The following is a 24,967-nucleotide window of genomic DNA, read 5'->3' on the forward strand; positions in this document are numbered from 1 at the left end:
CTTAAAAATAGTTTACAACAAGTTATCTGCTCACACACATCCAGACCATCAACTGAATCATAAATAAAACCAAATAGGAGGAGGGAGATAGATGGGGTAAAAGGGGTCAAATATGTGGTGACAGAAAGAAATCTAACTATGGGAGGTGAAATTAAAAAATAAATAAATAAAACCAAATCAAAAGCCCGCCTCGGTAGAAACATTTTATCTGAAATGAGCTTTCAATAAGCACGGTCCAACACAATTTATGAGTAAGTATCTGCTCATGCTGCTTTTTGTAAAGCTGTAATAGTTTTATATTTACCCCTGTGTTAAACATATTCTGTGATTAATACTATGTGAGTTTAATATAGTAATTATGTGGCAATAAACTGAGCTTGTCAGAGTTGCTACAGCAGCTGTAAAGTGAATATCCTCAGAAAAATGACTACATTAGATATACTAATAGTAAATAAACCTCAGTAAAAAGCAACATATATAGACAAAGTGTGAAAAGTTATACACTCTGCTAAATCTTATTCACTAACACACACCAGAATTCAGCACAACTGATCTAAATAACAGTTTAGCACAGATATTTTTCAATATCAAAAATCAATTATTTTTCAAGAAAGCTTTGTACATGCATAGCTGCCTTAATCCACCTATTAATGGAACTCAGTTTCATTGAAATAAACATCACAGAAATAAAATATATTTTTCAACACTTCTATAAACTATGTAAAAAATGTTAAATGAAGAAACAAGTGGCACAGATTAGCTAACAAAAATAATTTTAGACCTAATCCTTACAAGAATTTTCTCTGTGACCTTGAGAAAATTATATTACCGCTGTGCTCTGTCTGCCTCTGTAAATAAATACACTATTTCTACAAGCTAATACCAATGAATGAGAGCCATTTTGGAAACCAATTTAAAAAATGATTAAGTTAGATTTCTGCCTCACACCACACACAAAAACGAGTACCAGTTCAATTAAATGTTTAAATGCAAAAAATAAAGCTGAAAAACTGAGGATATTTTTATCATGTTAGAGTTGGGAAAACTTCTCTAAGCAAGCATAAAACATAGAAGCCATGAAGGGTGACTGATTTTACTACATAAAAATTTAAAAGATGTACTACTAGGAAAGATACCCCAATGTTAAAAGATAAGGACTAAGAGGAAATATTTCAGACATCTCAACAGACAAAGGTTAATATCCATACTTTATAAAGCACTTCCTATTAAAATAAATAATCCAATAGAAAAATGAGAATAATATATAAATAGGTGGTACACAAAATAAAAATCAATGGTCAATAAACTAACAAAAGATATTCCATCTTATTAGTAAGCAGCAAAGTGCAAATTAAAACAATAGTAGAGTGGTAAAAATTTCAAGTTTTACTGTCGTCAAAGATGTAAATTGGCACTCTCATAACACTGATAGAAATGAATGTTGGTATAACTTTTTTGGAAGGTAATTTGATAGTATGATAGTAGCTACATAATGTGAAAAACACATGCCCATCTGTAAAAATCTATTCTCCAGAAAAACATCTGTGCATAAAGATATAAGAAAAAGGATGTTCAATATAATATTGTTTATAATAACCAAAATGGAAGCCATCGAAATATCTATTACAGAAGAATGATTATAGTATATCGATTCAACAGAACGTTCTGCAGATGTTTAACATAACGAAACAGACTGTGATAGATGTCAAATTCAAAAAGTTTCAGAAGAATTATGTTAGAAAAAATCTAGGCATTTAAAAATATATAGAGAAAATGTTTAGAAAGATTAGGAGAGGAAATAGTGTAAAAGAAGGGTCTCACTTTTATTTCTAAATCTACATTTACTGTTTAAATGTTTTATGACATATTACTTTTCTAATTAAAAAACAAAAGAATGAATGGGATGTGGCACTTTCATGATCTAGAATACAGATCCTCCTACTCAGGATTCAATCATTCTTTGCCAACTATGGTTCTGAGCTACAAATAAATAAATAAATAAATAAATCTTTTTATTTCTGTTGTCTCAAACAAAAGAACACAGCACTTCTGCTCCTCACTGCCACAGAAGAGGTGGGTTGGTCTCTAGGAGGAACGCCTAGTGAGAAGATTCAGTTCTGCTTTATCATTTTAATATATGATGGCAGACCAAATCCAGAAAAACAAACAAAAACAAAAACAAAACAGGCTTCACCTGTGAAAAGGAAGTGTGAGAGACCGTGAAAACAAGGGAGAATGGTAAGAACACAACACATAACGTTTCAGGTCCGTGGGGGCTGTTAGAAGTTCTCGAACAGAAATACAGTTTGTATAACATAAAACTTGTGGGAGAATCTGCCCAAGCAAAGTTTCCTGAATACCTAAAGAAGCTGAATCAAGATAGGGGTTACTGGAGCAGGTTTTTAAAGATAAAGACTGGTTTGTTCAAGAAATGGATACCCTCCAGAGAACAGAACTTTCATCTGTGTTTTAAAAATAGGCTTAATGCCATTTTCATTGTTTCCCCCAACTTCCTCTTATCCATGAGACTTTGATCTTGACAACTGCAGTTTTCTTAACCATAGTACTTTTCAGGAACGTAGCTTCCAACATTGGCAAAGGATTTAGGTTCAAGAGATATTATAAACCGCTTTAAAGTCAGAAAGATCTGGGTTCAAATCCTAACTTCCATTTCAAGCTGCATTACCATGGGCGAGTTACCTACCCCGACCTCTGAATAAAATGGAGACACTGTAATAGGCAAAGTACTTGCGCACAGAAAACCCTTGTCGAATGGGAGCTATGATTTTTATTTTATAAAGACCTTTGACCAGCATGTAGGGCTGAGGGAGTGGGCAGAGGGGCAGGGAGAAGCACCTGAAGTGATCCTATAATTCCACTGGGACTAGATGTTTGGCATTCTAATTTGCTAAAGATGAATTGATTCCATCAGTCCAGGCAGAATATTAGTGCATGTGACAGAATACAGCAGTTAGGATTTATATTGTAAGTTATTTTTAAAACTGCCTGGTTAGCAAATTAAACCAGCTGTGAAAATATCCTGGTTTCCATTCACAACAAATACAAGACAAACATTCTCCTTTAATGAACCTGGCCACGTGGCAGTATGGCATATTCTGCATAATTCATTCCTAAGGGTTTCAGAGACATAATTTTCATAACACAAACCAAAACTAAACTATTTTCCAGTTTAAAAAAAAAAAAGATGAGAGAAAGGAGTTTCTCTCTATAGATTTTCGGTAAATTCCACGAATCACTATCCCATTCGATTTAGGAGACTACTATCGGAATAAAAAATAGTAGTTATGTCAGTCTGTTAAGAGTCTTAACTGTTTTTCCTTTAAAAGGACATATGAAACACCAGTCTACTCGGCAACACAATTTTTCAAGTTCTGTGACAGAGGGAAAAAAAAAAATATTTCTACTCTCTGCCACCAAAAAGCTACCCAGAGGACTCTCAATTTCAGATTTAAAACCAATCACTCTTTAAGACGTCAGGGGAGAAATCCTGAATTATGCAGAATGTTAGCTAAGCTATATTACTTACAATTCCTATCCTTTAGGGAAACAATCAGTAATTTAAACAAAGATCAGAAGTATAAATAACTAAATGGAATAGCATTTCAGGAAGTACTAGTCAAATAAATTCACATGTGGAATGCAGGGAAACAGCCTATTAATTTTGTCACCTCATAAAGACATTCTAAGAAAAGGATATACAATTTTATACTTTCTTTGGAAATCAACCAGACTGAATTAGTTCAACTTGGAACATCCTAAGCCTTAAAGCCTTTGCTAAAGTGTAACATAAATTTTGATTAGTCAAGTATGAAAAACTACAAAGCAAACTTTCTTGTCCCTCCAGTTAGTCTGTCTATAAATAGAAGCAATGCATACACAGTCACCAAAGCAACTGGTGAGTTCCACAATATGCCCAACACATACATCCCCTGCAAACATACTCTCAGCATGTTTAACCAAAGTGCTTCTGAAGCTCTGTAATAAGACCCTTTTAAAATAAACTGTGACTCACTGTTTGCTTTCTTCACCAGGAGGTGGAGTCTTGCCATGCCCTTCCATTACAAAATCCTCCTGTTCCACCTGCAAAGGCAAGAACCACAGGTCAGTCAGTAACTAAGCTGCAACTCACTCCAAAGGGCCAGGGCTGGCCATTGCAGACCTCACGGCATTTTGGCATTTCGCTACAGTGCCTGATACAGAAGCCTGGCCAATGGCTTTCACGCTCAAGGTTTGCCTAAGGCATCTCTCCTTGGGTGTCCAGATTTGCAGAATAAAAAAAGAAGCAGGTTGATCTGTGAAAAAGTTTTAGCATCCAGAATGTAATAAAGAATTGTTATGAATTAATAAGAAAAAGACAACCTACCAGAAAAATTTACAAAATAATTGAGTAGGAATTTCACTGGAGAAGACACATAAATGGCCCTAAACATTTGAAAAGATGTTTGATCTCACAGCTATCAGAAAAACGCAAATTAAAACCACAAAGAGATACCACTTTACAACTCCCATGTTGGTTAAAATTAAAAAGTTGGGCAATACCAAGTATTCACAAGGGTACAGAGCAACAGCGACTCTCAATCGCTCATGGTGGGAGGGAAAATTGGTACAACCACTTTAAAAAGTTTGCCATTATGTAACATGTGTTATTTACTGCAGAAACTAGTAGTTGCACTTCTAGGTCTATGCCCTAGAGAAACTTTTGCACATACGGTAGCATTATTTTTAACAGAAAAAAATACAAAGACAAACATCCATCAACAGGAAAACAGGTAAATAGGCTATGGTGTTTACAGACAATAGAATATTTACTGCATGAAAATGAATAAATTACAGCAACACACCTCAACCTGGATGTTACAAAAGCACGATATTGGGTGAAAGAAGCCAGTCACAAAAGAATACACATACAGTATAATTCCATTAATCTAAAGTTTACATATATACATTTTAAACCATATATACATGTTTATATAGACACTCTGTCTATATATGGTTTAAAAAACTATAAAGAAAGGGAAGGATTATTATGAAATTTAGGCTAGTGAATGTTTAGGGATCCAGGCGGGAGGGGATTCAATCAGGAAGAGGCACATGGTGGGCTATAGTTATATCTATTTCTTGGCCTATGTAGTAGGTATATGGGCATTTGTTTTATAATTTTTTTTTAACTGTATGTTTTCTCTTTTCTCTTTTACATGTCTGATTTATTTCTCAATATGAATTTTCAAAGAAAAAAACATTTTACTATTCCAAATGATTTACTATTTACTGATCAATAAAGGAAGATAAGTGACAGAGACAGAGCTACCTCTACACACAGGGACAGTCTGTCAATCCTACAAAAACTTCCTCAAAAGGCTAATTAAAAAGAATCAAACAGATGTAACCAAAGAGACAGATACTATTCCCAACTTAGAAAAATAAATTATGAGGACAAAGGTGGTGTTTTATTATGACCCTACTGGGCCATCCAAGCGGAAAAGACTTGTATGCAAAACCTGGGGGCGGAAGTTAAAGATTTGGAGCCAATGTAGGGAGGCTGTGGGCTTCTTGATGTTTTTTCTCATCATTATTATTTATCAGAAATTGACTATAGATAAGCATTTTTAAAAAACTGGTAAGCAGAGGCTAAGGTCCACAATTTAACTAGGAAGGATTTTTAAAGATAGGGATCAAGAAAATTTTTATAATATATATATGTGGAAGAATAGTCATTCTTGCCTTTGAGAAAATGATTTAGGCTGAGGTTTCAAAGAACTTAAAAAATTTAAACAATTTGTCACTTTTTTATAATGAAGGCATAACATTTGTACAATGGAGTGCACAGAATGCACAGCTCAGTGATTTTTTCACATATGTGTACATTCTTGTAATCACAACCCGCATCGAGATCATCTCCAGATTATACGGTTCCCTCTGTGACATCGTAGCCCTGTTTTTATTTCTAGACGTTCTAGATCACTGTATAAATTTAGGATGGGAAAATCCTCCCTCTCCTATGACAAAACCCCCATAGGCTGCAGGATCATAAGTCCATAAGAGAAGAATAAAAACTGAAACCTGGTTTGAATTTCACAGTATGCAGTATGTGGCTTTTATTATTCTTGCTTATCGTCTTCAAATTTTTCTTTTTCATGGAAATAAAGTAAACCTTTCATTTTTCTGTCTCTTTTGAAACTTAGCCTCTTAATACTATCCCATCTTCTCTAGTATTTCTGAGAAACAGACTGTGGAGAGGATGGCAGAGCTGAAGTCTTTTTGTTTTATTATAAGATGTTGTTTTATTATTTTGTTTTCTTAAAAGTCTTTTAGGTTTTATTATGGTGTGTATCTATGTTACTATTGTCTGTCTTCAAGATTATTAGATCCTGTAAGAAATGGACTATTTTTCTAAGTTGAGAATAGTATCTATCTCCTTGGTTACAAATTATGTGCTGTGCTAGGATAATAGTGAAGAAGACAGTCTTTGCCATCAAAAAACTTACAGATTACTGGGAAAGACAAAATCCAGTCAATTACAATACAGTGTGACAATGCAATGAAACAATAGGAAGAGTAAATCCAGTTCAAAGGAATCGGACACTCGATGCTCATCTTAAACAGGCAACCCATCTCCTTCCTGCTTCAGCTAGGAGACGGGCAGGACCTGAGACTGAGCCTCACCTCAGTCTGCGCTGCTACACAGCTGAAATCCTACTCAGACCACCAGCGCCTCTTCCACAGCCCTCCTCCATCTGGACCCATGAGGACGCTTCGTCGCAGCTTCTAGTTTTGCGGTTCTTTTCTTTCTTCAGAGTCCATTCAGAGCCTCACTTGACAGGCATTTCTTTGATTTTTCTCTCCGGCATCTTCAATTTATTCACCAACAACTTGTTCTTAGGACATTCCTGTCTTGCCAAAGCCTTACCTTTTTCTCTTCTGCTCTAGAAGTGCAGAGCAGAGCTAGGGAAAGTTATAACACTTGTCCTTTTACAAACGTATGTCAATTAACTTCCACTCAGCACTGACATTTCAGCACTTCTGCCTGGAAGGCCCTTCTTCATCCTGTATTTTTGGTGAACTTTCAAAGACTGGGTCAAAAGTTACTTTTTCTAGGAAGCATTTTCTGACATCTCCAAACACTTCCTCCTACCCTTCCAAGGCACTCCTTCCCACTTACTCTGTAAGGCTTAGGGAGACCCATGATCCTGTCACCTATTTCCCAGCTGCTGGTGAGCCTTGGAGGAAAATGATGTAACCTTTGTGGACCTCAGAATCTACCACAGCCAGCCCTTCCTGTTGGTCATTCATTCATTCGACACATCTTCTGAATGCCTTCTATGTGCTAAGCACTGGGCTGAATGACTAAATGAATGTCTGACCCACTATACCACGTTCCTCACTGTTATTCTGTGCCTTTTCTCCTCTCAAAGACTCCAAACCAACCCATTAGGCATCCTCCCTAGTCAGTCCATTCTGAAGATGACAGTGTCTAAGATTACCTTGAGAGCTTATCTCCCACAAAGCCCCTCATTTTTCTTCTCATGACTATATTATAAACCTGCATCTTTCCCCATTCCCCACCCAATACTGCTCTGCAGGGCTAACCTCACCACTTGTGTTCTAAACTTGTGACCTGCACCCTACTGCCTCCTCTGAGACCTTACTATCTAAGGAACCCTTCTTTCTCTTTTTCCAGGAAATCCATCCCCTCAAACTACAAATATTTTATGATCTCTTCTATTCTGAAAAATTATTTTTGGCCTTATGATACTCTCCAAACATCTTTGTTCTTACCCTTCCCGTTTACTATCCAATTTCTTAAAAGAATAAACTACACTCCAGTACTTGCACATTCTTATCGCCGAACTGATTTTTTAATTGAATTTTTATTGAAGTAATATATATAATTTAAAAAGTCAAATAATACCACCAGGCTTATAAGCAAAAACAGCACTCTCTTCCCAACACGATATATACATACCTCCCTTCTCTCAGCCTCTCAATATAAGTCACTATTTTTGTTCAAATCAATATTCAGTGCTAAGAATGCTACTACTAAGTAAATAATATATACAGCCGAATGAACAGTATAATTAAATTTCTGTTCTTACACAAATGTGTTTTTCCTGGAACTAACAATTACTAATTCCTCTTCTTATACTTTCTTTCAATTTTTTTTGGCTTAGTATTTATTATGTATTTTCCACTAATTCGTCTTCAAACTCTCCAACAGAGCTATGTCTCTTCTAAATCAGTTCAAACACTTCAGGTAATCTATCAATTTCATTCTGGTCTGGGAGGCATTCCTTTGGGGTTTTCCCTCGTTCCAGTCTAGACTGTTTGCTCTCCAGGCTGCTGAACACCTGACACCTTGCCAGAAACGTCTCTTGTCCTTCATCTCTGGAATTCTCTGCGCTCTCTCCTACACTGGAGCATCTGTTTCCCAGATCCTTTGTCTTCACCTTTTATGGTTTACTCCCTGGTTTAGGTGTAACATATATTCCAGTATATTTCCTAATAAAAGGTATACGGGAAGTGAATTTTTTGAGATCCTGAATAACTGAAATGTCCTTATTTTATCCATACGTATAATTGACATATAGAATTTTTTTACCCACATGCGTAATCGAATACATAAGTTCAAGTTAGTAAACATTTTTCAGTCCAAAACATTCTCCATTGTCTTCTAGCTCCCAGAGATGCTATACAGAAAATCAACAGTATTCTAAAAACTAATGTTTTGAAGGTGACGTTTCTTCTCCAGACATTTTTAGGATCCTTTATTTCTCCTGTTTGCTAAAAATATGGTTCTTTTTTGATTTACTGAGCTAGTACTGGGTGGGTACTTACAATCCAGAAACTCAGGTTCTTCAGGTCTGATACATTTTTTCCACTTACGTACTGATAATTGTTAACCTTTCCAATTTTCCCTCTTTCAGGAATGTCCGTTGCTCAGTGTTGAATCTATGGAACTGATCCATTAATTTTCTTCTTTGTCATCATTTTTATCACTTTGACTTTTTATTTTCTGAAAATTCTCTCAACTTTATATTCCAATATTTCTAATTTTTAGAAAAAAATTCTGCTACTGTAATTTCATTTTAAGGGCTCTTCCTTATTCTCTCGATAATCCTTCTTTCCAGTCCTGTTCTTGTTCGATTATATCTTCTCTTAATTCTAAACATATTAGAGCGTTTTTGTTTTGTTTCTATTTTCTTCCATTCCCTGTATTATCTCTGTCTCCTCCAAGTTCTTCTTCCAGCTTTGGTTTGGTCAGTATCTTTCATTCACAGGTTTTTATCAAACGTCTAGTCATCTTTGGCTATATCCACTGATACTTAAGAGTCAAGCCCTAAACAGCTTGGAAGTGCTTTCTGTATGTGAAGGAAAGAGAGGTTACTTACCCTGTGGCTGTTTTCCTGGATATCAGGAGGAGAACTGGCCGTTTTATTGGGAAAACACTATATATTCTTTTTTCTTACCTTGGGCTGTTGACATGCCCAGAGAGGTATCCTTCAATCCTCAGCCAGATGAGTGTAAGCCTGGCTTCCAGTGTTCTGGGACTCAGTTTGGGAAGACAGCTGACACAGTCTCACATTGGCATGTAGACTTTGATTTAATCCTTCTGTTTCTGGTTAGGTACCTTACCTCCACACTTAGCTTTGCCAGGGTGGGAGAGGAACAGCTATCTCTCTGTGGATGGGAGGGGCAGGATACCTGCCTTGCTCCTCGTAAATTCTTCAACCAATCCTGCTGTTTTCAGTATCATTCCAAAAACTTTCTAGCTTCCAAAATTTTGCTGTCATCTCTTATCTGCTTCATCTCCTCTTCCATTAACTTTTTTTCTCACAGATTTATATTTGCTGAAATCATTTTGTAAAAATAACTTTAGTGGCATTTTAGACGGGAGTAGGGATTAATAACTGGGTTTAAACTAACATGTCCAGGTCTACTCTTAACACCTTTTTGCTTCTACTTTTTCCACTCTATCAAAACTGCTCTATTTACTGCCACTAATAAATTTTTGTTGGTTTTCTTCTTTTAAAAATCATTTAAAAATTTAACAGTAGTATGAGGTATAACTGACACATTTTAAATAGCATAGAGTATACAATTTGATAAGTTTTGACATATGTATATACTCATGAAACCATCTCCACAATCAAAAAAATAACGATATTTACCACTTCTAAAAGTTTAATCATGCCCTTTTTAATCCTTCCTTCCTATACCCTCTCCCCCAGGCAACCATTAACATGCTTTCTGTAATTATAGATTATGTTGTGTTTTCTAGAGTTTGTATACATGGAGTCACATAGTATGTACTTTTTTGCGGGGGTTGGGGGGTCTGGCTCCTTTTACTCAGGATAATTATTTTTAAATTCATCCATGTGATTTCATGTATCAATAGTTCACTTTCCCTTTACAGTATTCCATTGTAGAGAATATACAATATGTTTTCCATTCACGTGTTGATAGATGCCTGGGCTGTCTCCAGATGTGGGCTATTGCAAATAAAGCTGCTATGAACATTCATTTAGAAGTCTTTGTGTGGATGTGTGCTTTCCTTTTCAATGGGTGTTTAGTAGTGTATATTAGTATGCTAGGGCTGCCATAATAAAGTACCACAAACTGGGTGGCTTACATTACAGGAAGGTATTGTCTCACACAGATCTGGGAGTTAGAAGTTGGAAAACAAGATGCTGGCAGCACTGGTCCCTTCTGAGGGCTGTAAGTAAAGAATCTGCTGTAGTCCTCTCTCCTTGGCTTGTAGGTGGCCGTCTTCGGATTAACATGGTATTCTCCCTGTATCTGTGTCTCTACGTCTAAATTTCCCCTTTTTATAAAGACACTAGTCATACCAGATTATGGTCCACACATTCTGAGGTATTGGAGGGTTAGGACAACTTCCACATATGAATGGGGGACACGTTTTAACCTATAACAATATGGAATGGTTGGATCATATGGTAACTTTATGTTTAACTTAAGAAAATGTTTGACTGTGTCCCAAAGTGGCCGTAGCATCTGACTTTCCCACCAGCAGTATATGAGGGTTCTAGCTATTCCATATCTCACCAACACTTGGTATGGTAGGTCTTTCTAATTTTAGGCTATACCATGTAGGTTTATGTTAGAACATTCTATGATGTTCACACAATGACGAAATCACCTAACACATTTCTCAGAATGGACCCTCGTTACCAAGCGACACATGACTGTACTAATCCATGTACAACATAAGAACCTTACAATAGTCAGTAGACTTCCATTTTCCCCCTCCAGGCCTTTATGCTACTGTTATCATACATTATACAGATATGAATGTCATAAACCTATAATGCATTTATATTGTTTTTGTTCAAACAATCAATTTTCTTTTTAAGAGATTTAAATAATAGAAAAAATCTTCTATATTTACCCAGGCAGTTTCTATTGCTCGAGCTCTTCACTCCTTTATGCAGACTCCCATCTCCTTATGACGTCATTTCCTTTTTCCTTTAACATGTCATGTAGTAAGGGTGTGCTGCTGATGGATTAGTACGTTGGAAACAGACTTTATTTCGCTTTCGTTTTTTGAAAAAAATTTTCGCTGGTTACAGAATTCAAGGTTAAAAGTTTTTCCTTTTGGTGCTTTAAAGATGTTGCTCCACTGTCCCCTTGGCTGCGTTGTTTCCAACAAGAAACTCTTATCTTTGTTTGTTAATAGCGTGTCTTCTTCTCCTTGGTTTTAAGTTTTTTCTCTATCATTGGTTTTGAGTAACTTGATTATGATGTGCTTTGGCATGCTTTTCTTCATGTTTCTTATGCTTCAGACACATTGAAATTCTCGGATCTGTGGGTTTACAGTTTTTATCAAATTTGGAAAATTAGGGGCCATTATTTCTTAGGTATTTTTCCGTCCCCCTCCCTCTTCTTCAGAGACTCCAATCATGTGTATTAGGCTGCCTAAAGTTGTCCACAATATACAGATGCTCTTTTCATTTTTTTAAATTCTTTTTTCTCTGTTTCGTGTTGTATAGTTTCTATTTGTATGTTTAAATTTACCAGTCTTTTATTCTGCAATGTCTAATCTGCCACTAATCCCATCCAGTGCATTTTTCATATCAGATGTTATAGTTTTAAACTCTAGAAATTTGACTTGGGTCTTTATTTTAACATCTTCCATGTTTCTGCTTGACTTTTTGGATAAGTGAAATAGTTATAAGTTTCTAAGTATTCTTGTTTGCTAATTCTAATCTGTGTCAGTTATGAGCTGGTTTCAATCGATTGATTTCACCCTTACTATGGTTTGTTATTTTCCTGGTTTTTACATGCCTGGTAATTTTTGATTGGATACTAGATATTGTGAATTTACTCTGTGAGGTGCTAAATATTTTTGTATTCCTATAAATATTTTTGAGCTTTGTCCAGGGGAAAAATTAAATTACTTTGAAACAGTCTATTCCTTTTGGGTCTTGCTTTTAAGATTTGCTAAGCTGGATCAGAGTAGTGTTTAGTTTAGGGCTAATTATTCCCCCTCCAGAGGTAAGAACTCTACTAGTACCTCTACTGAGTTTACCTAATGCTCCATGACACATGAGGTTTCCCAGTCTGCACTGGAACCTTAGCAGCAGACAGTAAATCATAATGTCGAATATCCTATTTTCATGGTCACTTGAATATCTTATTTTGTGCAATGTCTATTTATGTCTTTTGTCCATATTTTCAATTGAATTGACCTTTTCTTATTGATTTTTAGGAAGACTTTATATATTGTGGATGAGACTTTTATTACATAAATGTATTCCAAGTGTTTCCTCTAGTATATAGCTTTTCCACATTCTTAACAGTGTCAGCTGATTAGCAGACATTTAACATTTTTTAAATGAAATTCAACTGAATTCTTCTCCTTCATGGTCAGTGCTTTTTGCAAACTATCAAAGGCCATAAAGACATCTCTTATACTGTCTTTCAAAAACTTTACCATTTTAGCCTTAACACTTAGGCCTAGGATCCATTTCAAATTAAGTTTTATGTGTAGCATGTGACGTATGGATCGTAATTCACTTCTTTCCACATAATTATCTGGTTGTTCCAATACCATTTATTGAAAGGCCTCCCTTTCCCTCTCTTTGAATTACATTACACTTTTGAAAAATTTTTTTTAAATTGTGAAGTCTTATACTTTAGGTTCAAAAGAATCAATTGTATAACTGTAGGATGGGCAAAATCAGTATAATAGCAGTGCACTGGACAACATGGTTGAATTTAGACAAAGAGGCAGTTCTTGCTAAACACTAGGATCTACAAATTTTAGCTGACACACATTCTAACATCTTTTGAAGCTTATTGTGACCATGTGATTAAATTCTGGTCAAAGAGATATAAGTACAGTGAAATGTGCAACTTCCACAAAGTCTTTCAAGGAAAGGGACAAGTTCTCTCCTTTCTGCTAGATGGATATGGACGTTGACAGTTGGCGCTGGAGCAACCACCTTAGAACACAAGATGGAAAGAACATATTGAAGATGGAAGAACAAAAGTCTGAGTCGTTGATAGCTGCAGAGTGGCCATTCCAGTTCTGAACAACCTACCTAGATTTTTAAGAATAGCATGAGAATTGTCTTCATGTATTTGAGAGACTGGTTTCTAGAATCAAGAGTAATTTTTATCCTTCCTTATTCTATTTAGCAAAGACAAGAATAAACTGTGTTGAAGCTACAAGGATTTTCCTTCAACGAAAACAGAATTTTTATTCTTTTAAGTTAGGGAAATTTTTTAAGATATAAAAAAGTACAGAGAATAAAATAACAAACACACCTACATAACTATCATCCACATTTAACATATTCGCATTGTCATATTTGCTTTAAAGAAACAAAATACAGGTACAGTGAAGATTTGTGGCCCCCTAGGTAGCCCTTTCCAAACCCAACCCCTGCTCTCCCTCCCCACATGTAACCCCACTCCGAAGCTGGCGTAGGCCTTACCTTTCAGAGAGAACTTTGACAGTTCACTGGTTCTTCCTCCAAGTGCCCCTTAGTTTAGCTGTGATCTGCTTACTACCAGCATAGGAATCACTGGAAGCGCTTGTAAAAATCATAGATCCCAAGGTCCCAACTCTTGAGATTCTCTTTCAAGTAAGGCCTGGGCACCTTCATTTTAAAACTCATGCAAGGTGCATATCAAAACAACAGTGTGACATCATTTCATATCCACCAGAATGGCTAGCGTAAAAAGGATTACGATAACAAGGATTGGTGAGGATGTAAACAAATTCGAATCCTCATACCTTTTTGATGAACATATAAAATGGTGTAGCCATCTGGAAAACAGTTTGGCAGTTCATCAAAAAGTAAAACACAGAGTTAACATATGACCAAGCAATTCCACTCCTAGTTATTCACCCAAGGGAAATGAAAGCATATATCTACACAAAAACTGATACACGAATGTTCACAGCAGCATTATTCATCACAGCCCCAAAGTGGAAACAACTCAAATGTCCATCAACTGAAGAATGAGTGAACATAATGTGGTCTATCTATACAATGGAATATTATTTATCCTTAGAAAGGAATGAAGTGCTGATATATGCTACAACATAGATGAACTTTGAAAACGTTATGGTAAGTGAAAGAAGTCTCACACACAAAGAACAGATATTGTGTGATTCAATGAATAGGAAATGTCCAGAATGGCCAATTCTAAGAGACAGAGAGTAGACAGTGGTTGCCTGAGCCTGGGAGGAACGGGAATGGGGAATGACTTCTCATGGGTACAGGATTTCTTTTTGGAGTAAAGAAAATGTTCTTAAACTAGACTGTGGTGGTAACTGTAGAACTCTGTGAATATACTAAAAACCACTGAATGGTATACTTTAAATGGGTAAATTTTACGGTATGTGAAACATACCTTAATAAAGCTGTTAAAAAAAGAAAAGAAAAATACCCAAGGTAACTCTTCCAATTCTCATACACACTAAAGTTTGATACACAGCCCATACTGGTGCCTACAATTCCATATTTGGGCCTTTTCTCATTTCTCAGGCCCCATCTACTCCTGTGTGCTGAGGACTCCCACATGTACACCTTGATATATTCTTTCTTTCTCTCTCATGAGTTCCAAAATTCCTACTACATATATTCTCCTGGGATGCCTGAAGGTGTCTCAATATTTTAAAATCCAAACCCTCCATGCATGCTCAGTTAAAAACTAACAGCAGTAACAACAGCTACAACCAAGCTTGTTCTAGCTCCTATATTACATCGTATTGTTCAACCCGTTGTTTCAAACTAAAAACTCCAGATTTGTCCCCAGGTGACCCATCTCATTCTTCCCAAATGTTTCTGTTAGCCTTCAGACACACTGTTATTGCTGATTTCAAGCCTTCCTCAATCTTCTTACGGAGACTCCTAAGTGGAGACTCCTAAGTGGAGTCTCCTTGTGTCCATTTTAAACTCTATCTGTAATCATTTCTCCATACGGCTGTCACAGTGATCTTTCTAAAACACATTATCAGACTAGGTTTCTCCTTTTCGATAGCTCCCTATTGCCTGCATAAGATTCTGTCTTGAACCTCATCTCCCACAGTCTCACACACACACCTCAATACTCCATCTCTTCTCAGGAGAAGTGTATGACTCTGAATATATAGATAAAGCACCTCCTCCCCTTACATGCATTCCTTTATACCCAGATGACCTTTCTAATGAGTTCTGATATAAGTAAACAGTTGATTATTATGCCATATAACTTCCTCAGGATGGAGCAGTAAACTTAGCATGACCTTTGGAATCAGTCGGACCTGGAATCCAATCCTAATTATGTTGTTTGCCAGCTATGTAAACAAATGGAGAAAATGCCTATCCTACATGGTTTCTCTCTCAGTCTGCTCTTAAAATACCAAAATCCATAAAATCTTGTTATAATTTGTTAACTTGGATTCAGTTTAAGGTAGAGATATCCTAAAATAAATCATCTCATTTAACTCTCTTTACAGTGAAGTCAGTCAATAGTTCGATTTATTCTTTGTAGACAAGGACTAAATTGAGTCATTACCTTTGATAACAAGAAATTATAGCTAAAATGTTGACTTCCTGATTCAGTAATATTTGTAGTAATTAATGGAGACATGTGGCACTTAAATCTATAGCTTTAATTCTTCAAATCTAGAGCTTATTTATTTTTATTATAAAATATTTAAATATGCACAAAAGTTCAGAGAATAAGATTACAAACAACCGATGGCTTGATTTTATAATTTTTACTATACTTACTTAGATTGCACTTAACAAATACACATTCCGAGCCTAATGCTGAAGTTTCTATAACTAGTAAGCCAACACCAACTCATTTAGAATATCAACCTAAATTACACTCAAGTGAGAAATAGCTAAATAGCTCCTTTCTTGGAGCTGAAATTAAGAATTCTAATCCATCCTCGTTAAGAAATATGATGGAAGATTATATCAGTGTTGATTGGAGCCAGTCCCAAGAATGCTGGGTCTTGCCTCCCGATTCATACATCCATATGGATCTACTTCCTCATCTATGATCCCTGCCATCCTATTCTGAGAACTTAAGACCCAATGGAAATCGGTCCACAAACTGGGTTGGGCCAATCAGATTCTCTTTATTTAGAGAATTTGACTATCAAGATACAGATGTTATGGTCTACCCTCTACATCAACACCATTTATAAGAAAGCAAATCATAAAGTAAAATGCACATCTCACTCCCATGCTTTAAAAATCTGTTGCTTATCACAGGCAAACTCCTTAGCCTACGATAATCTGGTCTCCACCACCACCTCCTCTTCAGCCTGGCATCCAACACTAATCACTGTGGTGGATTAAAGATGACCATAAATTTTCTGCCAGTCCTCCAACTGAGAGATAGAATCTGTTTCTCTTCCCTTTGAATTTGGAGTGGCTCTGTGACTTGCTTTAATTCAACAGAATGCAGAGGAAGTAGAGCTATGCGACTTCTGAGACTGGGCCTTAGACATCTGCAGCTTCTGACTGCTTGGAATGCTTCCGCTTGGATCCCAGTCATCATGCTGTTAGAAATCCAAGCCATGGAGAGAGGTCAGCTGGAGATCCTTGACACTCGGGTCAATGGCCTCGAACTGAGCTCCCAGCTGCCAGCCATGTGAGTGAGCCATTTTGGACGTTTCTGGCCGGTTGTACCTCCAAATGACCGCAGCCCTTGCCAATGCCACCGCCACTGCTTTGGAGAAGACCTGCCCTATTGAACCCAGACAACCACAGGTTTGTGAGAGACAGTAAAAAGTTATGGCAGTGGTTTAAAAAAAAATATATATATATATATACACACACACATATATATATATATATATAAAACATCTTCATTTTTTAGAACAGGGTTAGATTAACAGAAAAATTATGAAGAGTGTCCCATAATCCCTGAACCTAGTTTCCCCCCTTATTAACATCTTATACCTTAGTACATTTGTAACAACAATTAATGAACCAATAGCGACACATTATTATTAGCTAAAATCCATACTTTACTCAGATTTCCTTAGTTTTTATCTAATATCTTTATTTTATTCCAGAATCCCATCCAGGATATCACATTACATTTTATCATCATGTGTCCTTAGGCTCCTTTTGGCTTTGGCAGTTTCTTAGACATTTCTTGTTTTCCCGGACAGCTTGGAGTACTTGGTCAGGTATTGTATAGGACATCGCTCTGTTGGGACTTGCCTGGTATTTTTATCATAACTAGAGTCAGGCAATGCATTTAGGGGAAGAAGACCACTGAGATAAAATGTCATTTCATCATATCACATAAGGGTACATACTATAAACATGGAACATCACTGTTGCTGGTGACGGTGATCACCTGGCTGAGATAGTGTTTGTCCGGCTTCTCCACTGTGTGAAGCTACACTTAAAGCGTGGAGAGTTATGCTCCATGTCCTTGAGGGTGGAGTATCTATACATTATTTAGAATTCTTCTGCCCAGGAGATTGTGATAGTGGTTTTAAACCACTAAGTTTTGGTGTGGCTTAACACACAGCAAGATATTCAAAATACACTCAAACCTTTTCGCAATCTCCTATCACGCTTTACCACTTACGTATGTTACACGTCGTTCCTTCTGCTTTCAATGCCTTTCCCATCCTCACCGCCCGCCCACCTACCAACCAATAAAAACACACAGAAAATCATATACTTCCAACAAAAACAATAAAAACACACAAAAAATCATATACTTTCAATGTTAACCCCTCCATTCCGGGGCTTCCTCCCGGAAAGAATTCACTGCTTTGGCCGAGCTCCCAAGACACGGTTAATATCACTATCGTGGCCCTTACGGTACAATTACCTTCCTCAACTAGACTAAAAGTTCCCAACATGCAGAGACTATGCCTTAAGAAGCTCTAGATGCCATACCTAGGACGTAAGCACGTAGTAGCTGCCCCACAAGTATCTGTTGAATTAGATAATTAAATGGCTATAAAGGTGTATAATTTATAGAATATCTCAATTATAAAGAATAAAACAGAAGGGACAATGTAAATAAACATCTACAGCCAATAAGGAGTCAGTAAATCCACACCAGAACTGAAACTTTCCCAGTAACATACAGTTCCACTATTTAATAACTAGACCAGGCACGAAGAAAACAGATCATTGCATTTAATGAGTCAAAGTCACATATGACAGATAAAATAGTATCTGTTTTCAGATCAGTGTGACCACATAGGCACATAAATATTAAATAAATCAGGTCACCTGAGTCTCTAAGTGAATTAGGCCAATGAAGAATATACCTGCAACTTTGGATTTCCTGATGCGGCTTCAAAGACTTTTCATAGAACATGATTTTCGTATTTAACCTCTGAAAGTGTGGAACAATAAGACAGATTCATGGGTAACTGTGTTAGTTCTATTCAATTTTGTCTCTCACATACACAGCAGGGAAATTACATAAGCCCTGAAGTGGTCCTTGAGAAAAATATAAGAAATAGTCACCAAAGAATATATTCAGGGGCTTCTGAAGTTTTACATTATAATAACTCCGTCGACTTGTCTTCCTTCAGTATTTGCAATAGAAGCTTTCACTAAAATAGAATTCTCTTTGAGAAAGTGATTAGATCATACAAAACTGCATTCTAGTGACCATTCAGGGGGAAAAAGCTAATTCTAAACTAATGTGAAATCTAACATTCTTTTCCTTGCTTCCACTTAAAATTCTTGGAACTCCAAGAATCAAAACAAAGAAAATCACAATTCGTTGGGGCTACTCTTAGCTGTGAGTATCCAGCATAGCTCCTGGCATACAGCAGATGCTTGATAAATATTTGCAGAATTAATGGGAGGAAAGGAAAGAGGGAGGAAGGAAAGCAGGTAAAAATTAAGCAAGGAAAAATGGAAAGAACACTTGTACTTAATTGAAGAATTATCTACGGCTAATCTACAGCAATCTTTTAGAAGCCATTTTCTGCTTTTTATTTTTCTAGCAGAGAAGTGGAGTCTTCCTAAACTCAAGAGATAGAAGTGTACATTCCCCAACTCTTAAAAAATATATAATCCTTAGTCCAACTCTAAACTTAAACAAATCTCCTTCCCAAAACAAAAGCCATGAATGATGCTGCAGTTTCAGAAAATATTTCTTCAAAAAAAAAAAAACATCAAAGTTCACACTCTTCAAGAAGACTTTCTTTACCAATCCTGTCTGACCATAAGCATCCCTGATTTCTACTTGCACAACACTTATATGGGTATTTTAAAAACTGCACTGACCCTTTCATTCATTTATTAACTAAAGCATCTTCTCTAGAATTGCAACTCCAAAATTTCCCCCTTAATAGGAAATCTAAACTCGTCATTTCAAGTCCTCAATAGTGCAGTCTAAACAATGACTTCCATTTGAGAGGAGATATGAAGAAAAAGCTGAACTCCACTTCTTTCCTCTTCCACGTATTTCTCCACCACCAGACAGAGAGTCAGAAGAGCACAATTCAGGGCTGAGCTTAGGGGAACAGCCTCGCTAATCCCCAGGTTCCTTCAAATTCACAAATCTCAATAAATGAACCCTATCTATAAATGCACTCTGCCTTCCTCCACTCATCTCGTCCTTCTTTTCTCAAACATTCATGGGCCTCCTGCATTTTTAAAAAATCTTTCGCTTGAACTAAAGCCTCCTTTTCACTGTTCTCTCCTCCATTTATTTCCAAATTTTCTAAAATTGGTGGGTAGATGATAGCCACAACTCTTACTTTTTATCATTTATTTTCTTTTTAACCCATAAAACTTGGTTTCTGACCCTCTTATACCTGTCACTAAGCTTCAACATCTGTCAACATGTTGTCATTCTTGTTTTACCTATATTTCCATCCATTCTCCATCCCTGAGTATTATTATTTTATTTTCTTCATAGTATTGACCATAATCCATAATTATTACCTTTATATTTGTTTCTCCCACTGAAATGTAACTGCCTTGTCAGTAAGAACCATGTCTTTTTGGTACATTGTTGTATCCCCTTATAACACACGCTCAAAAAGTATTTATTGGAAAAAAAAACAGATTTAGCTCAAGTCACTATGTTTTGCAGACAATTCCCTACTTTTTCTCAACACCGGCTACCTTTTCTTTTTGGGAACTAACAATCATAAATTATGTTATCATAGTACTATGATGAATTCTTGCACTAACATCCAATCATTCCAAATATAAGATTTTAAATTTAAAAAAAAAATAAGAAAACCATAGAAACATAAATTAAACTAAGACTGATGAAGCTAAAGTTATAATCTAATTTCTGATAACCAAAGCATCTGCTTAATGCAAATATAAAAAGAAAGTTATTTTATTCTTTGATCTAATTGATTCTAAACTGATAAGCTTCAGTAATTTAAAAATCAAGAAAGTTTTTCTCAAAAAGAAGGTGGAAACCAAGTTTGTGGCGTAATAAAATATTCTGTATTGGTCTATCACATGCTGGCCAAGCTCCAGTTACAGTTTCGCTTCCCAGGGAGAGAAGGCAGTAGCCAGAGGATCCAAGAGCCCTGTCTTCCTTAACATTACAGCTCAGGATCTTGAGGAAGGGTTTACGTGTACTTCTGAAATCCTAGGGTCTGTGTACCTTGGGTGTCCTGGGTGTGTGTGTGTGTCTGAGTGTCTGGGGGAGATTCTGTGTGGATCTTAGATTCTGACTAACCATAATGAGATTCAGGATCTAAATGAGTCTGATGGAAGTCTATAGACTTCTGCTTTGGCTACAGAAAGAACAGATTTGGTGAAATGGAAAAAAAAAAAAACAACCCATGGACTGTAAAGAGAGGAGATTCAAAAAGAAGCTGAAGGAGCTATTTTCACGAGGGACCCTGAGACTAGGGGCACAAGCAGTGCTTCACTGAAGCCCAGTCTACAGGTGTAACAGAGCAGAGAAGAGGGGTGCCTCTCAAGAACTCAATGGAGCATTGCATGAGGCCAGTCGGCAGCAAGGACTGGGCTAATGGGAACCCCCACTGCCATATTTTTCCTGTTTAAAAAATAATAATAATTTATTGATGTGAAATTCACATAACATAAAATTAACCATTATAAGCTAAACACTTCTGTGGCTTTTGGTATATTTACGATGTCGTGCAACTATCAATTCTATCAAGTTCCAAAACATTTTCAACACCCCAACTCCATTAAGCAGTTATTCCTCATTTTCTCTTCCTCCCAAACAACCCCTGGCAAACGCCGGTCTGCGTTGTCTCTATGGATTTATCTATTCTGCATATTTCATATACACAGAACCATACAATATATGACCTTTTGTGCCCGGCTTCTTCCACACAGCATGACTGTTTTGAAGATTCCCGGTGACATTCTGACACCTCTTCACTTTTGCTCTGGTTCAGGAATGAGCCTTCCCACAGAGAGCACCAGCAAAAGGCCCCTGCTGAGGAGGGTCCAGGGCTGCAGACAATGCTACGGGTGCTGGGAACTGCCCAGAACATGGTGTGAGATGCCTTCGCAGACCCCAGGAAGGACTAGAGACAATTTTGAAAGGGGAAAGAGAAATGTGAAGGTGATACCGAGAGCCCCATGTGACCAGGCAGAGAAAGAGCCAAGGAGATTCAGGACATGGGGGCAGATATAGAGAGGTATGAATAGATACACAGATAACTATTTAAATACTGAGTTTGATCAAGATAACAATCACTCAAGCTTTAACATGAAAAAACCAACCTAATTACCATTTAAAAACAATAAAAAAATTATCTAAAAATTGTCTAAAAAATATCAGTGATGCCTCTGCAGCAGGAATAAGGAACAGGCTTTTACTTTTTACCTTATTCACTTTTGCTATGTTTTAAATTTTCAAAGAAATATATACAATTTATAAAATAAAACATTAAAAGATAAAGTACTAGTATCTACAAATGAATCATAAAGTTCTCTATGAACTCAGTAAATTTTGTTTTAAATTTGTCACGTAGCATAACAAATAATGGATATTGAGAAGAAAAAAATCTTCTCTATCTTAGGTTATGTTCTAACTTAAATCAATCTAATTTCTAAATTTACCTAAAATAAAACACCCACTCCACTCATCCATTGCCCCTGTTGCTTAATTTCTACTCAGACTGCTTGCACCTTTAGAATTTACTGACCTTGGAACTGCTTTCTTCCGATACTTCTCCCTCATTGGTTTGCATGGGAACAGACTCTGTGCAAAACTCTGCAGAAACACACAAATACTGCCTAAAAGAGGTAAGAAGAGAAAAAATACATAAGAAATTCAGTGCAAAAATTTGTTTTTCCAAGGTTAGATTGAAATTCTATTACTGAGACCATAAATATTGTGAAGCAATGGCCTTGAGTGTGAGTGTGAGAGTGTGTGTGTGTGTGTGTGTGTGTTCGTACGTACACATGCAACTTAGGTAAGAAAGGAAGGAGAGGTAGGGAGAGAGTTTCCCTCGCCTCAGGGGAGGATAGTTAGGAAAAGTTTATGACACTGGAGCATTGAACAGTTCTAGATAACTTTCCTTTTTATTTGACTTTTGGCAGAGGTGATAGTGAAATCTTCAGTCATTCTTATAGTACAGACATGGAAAACAGGATGCCCGCCTAAGTAAAGCAGTGGACCACTTGTTATGCTGTAGGTTATGCTAGATATTAGGTTAAGTTCTTGAAATTGGCTGGGTTTCTTAGGTTTATAATTTATGTTTAATATTCATGGTGTTTTATAACTGAAATTAAGGTACATTCTAATGGTTGATTCCACTTGTTTTATTTTAAGAAAATTTTCTTAATAAACTGTTAGTTAATTTATTTTTATATGAGAACAGGCTAGTCATAGATTAAGAAAATAAAAATAATTTCTCCTCTAAGAATAAAACGAGTCAAGTAAAATTTTATTAAAATTTTATGAATTAAAATTTACCAAAAGGAAACTACTGAAAGTTTATGCAACATTCAAATTAGTTCATTAAATATGTAATTATTGAGGAATAATTACTCAAACTGACAAATCTCCATTATAATGTAGTTACGAATATTTTAAAACCTTTCAAATACTTTAAAGGCTAATAGCTAAAAAATACAAAAGCTAAATGATGCTTGATACTCTATCCTTTTTGTGCGCAGAGAAATCTCTTTTTGAATACAGCAGCTCAGGGGCCTGGTGATGCAGGCTTCTTAATAACCAGCCAGCCACAGGATCCGAGGCCAAGTAGGCACTTCTGGAAATCAGTTTCCTCACCATTTGGGTGGGAAAGCGGTATTAAAATATCTACTGTGCTCACCTAACGAGGCTTTTTGGGAACCAGTGTGTATTTATGTGATGGTAAATGTAAAATTGGTACAGTAAAAGCTCTCTCAATCAACCCCCACTCATTCATTCCAGATGAACCGACATTGCCCACTCCTGCAAAACACGACTGAGGCTCACAGCAAGTGAAACAGGCTTTCTCTAGTTGGTTTTGCTCCTCACCTGTTTATGACACTTGTGCAAAAACAAAATTGCTCTTTCAATGAAAATTAAATTGGTAGCACTGGGAAAATTCAGTAACATATCCAGAAAGATTTGGTATGCAAATTGCTTCACAAATGTCTAAGTTCTCATTCTACTTTACTGAAATAGATGTATTTCCTAGATGATGCATTACAGGCATAGCTGACCAGGAAAGACACACCAATTATCTCTGTGCCATTTCCATTTGAATGTGCTGGGAGAGAGGAATGTTTCTTCCCTCTCCTGAGGCTCACTCCTGGCTCTTCTCCACCTCCACACACTCTACCCCAGAGGAGGTACAGGATCTTATCTGAATGGTGAGTTCGGAAGGAGAAACAAGATATGTGAGCTCAGCCCCTTCTCGCTCTTCTTTTTGGAAGCCAGCTGTCCCTAGGGGGCATGCATTCTCCTCTGCCCCGTCCCCATAAATGCAGGCCCCCAAGTTAAGGCTGTTACATTCTGAGGTACAGTGTTAAGAAGTTCACTTGCCTGCAGTTCACTAGCCACATTCTCCAATACAGCTTTATTAGTAAGAGAGATGATATTTTGGTTTCCCAAATGCCCTACTCTTTTATCTTATTTCTCAATTAGCACAGAACTCAGCCAAGAGAAAAAGAGTGCTATTTTGAGGGTCTCTCAAACACCCTAACATCTAGTGCACGAGACTAGAGTCTTGATAAATTGACATGAAGTAAACTCTGGGGAATGAAATACATGTGGCATTTCTGAGGCTTGTGTTGGCGCCAGGACTATGGGCCTTGGTCTTTCATGAGGGGACAAAGTGTTTTGATTTTGTAGAGGTTTACTCGGCCACATGAGTTTATACGTTGTACACTAGCTTTTAACCACTGAGGCCGAATTAGAAGTTTATAAACCATAGGCCACACTGTATTCTGAACTTAGTGGTGACTGTAGTTATGGCAACTTTGTCTTCAGCTAAGTGGCTGTTTCTACAGAGACAAGGCTGCATGCATCAGGCATATGAGCCTCA

General features: G+C 36.7%; 1 protein-coding gene and 1 long non-coding RNA gene across 5 annotated transcripts in view; both read right to left on the reverse strand.

Moving 5' to 3' along the window:
- Positions 1 to 24,967, reverse strand: part of TNRC6B (trinucleotide repeat containing adaptor 6B) — a 204,143-nt gene that overhangs the window by 121,685 nt on the left and 57,491 nt on the right. For all 4 annotated transcript variants that reach the window (XM_039863399.1, XM_039863400.1, XM_039863396.1 and 1 more), the window contains exons 3-4: positions 22,634 to 22,724; positions 4,034 to 4,101 (exon numbers count right to left, since the gene is read on the reverse strand). In XM_039863399.1, coding sequence (XP_039719333.1) covers positions 4,034 to 4,101; positions 22,634 to 22,678 — 113 coding nt within the window. In that variant the 5' untranslated portion in view covers positions 22,679 to 22,724. The remainder of the gene's footprint in view (positions 1 to 4,033; positions 4,102 to 22,633; positions 22,725 to 24,967) is intronic.
- On the reverse strand, positions 16,127 to 18,135 carry LOC120602989 (uncharacterized). The gene is made up of 2 exons (XR_005652933.1): positions 18,094 to 18,135; positions 16,127 to 17,235 (listed from the first exon to the last, which is right to left on the reverse strand). It is a non-coding gene; the product is annotated as an uncharacterized LOC120602989 (long non-coding RNA).

The sequence above is a fragment of the Pteropus medius genome, unplaced genomic scaffold (genome assembly GCF_902729225.1).
Source record: "Pteropus medius unplaced genomic scaffold, Ma_sr-lr_union100, whole genome shotgun sequence".
Classification (NCBI taxonomy): Eukaryota; Metazoa; Chordata; class Mammalia; order Chiroptera; family Pteropodidae; genus Pteropus; species Pteropus medius.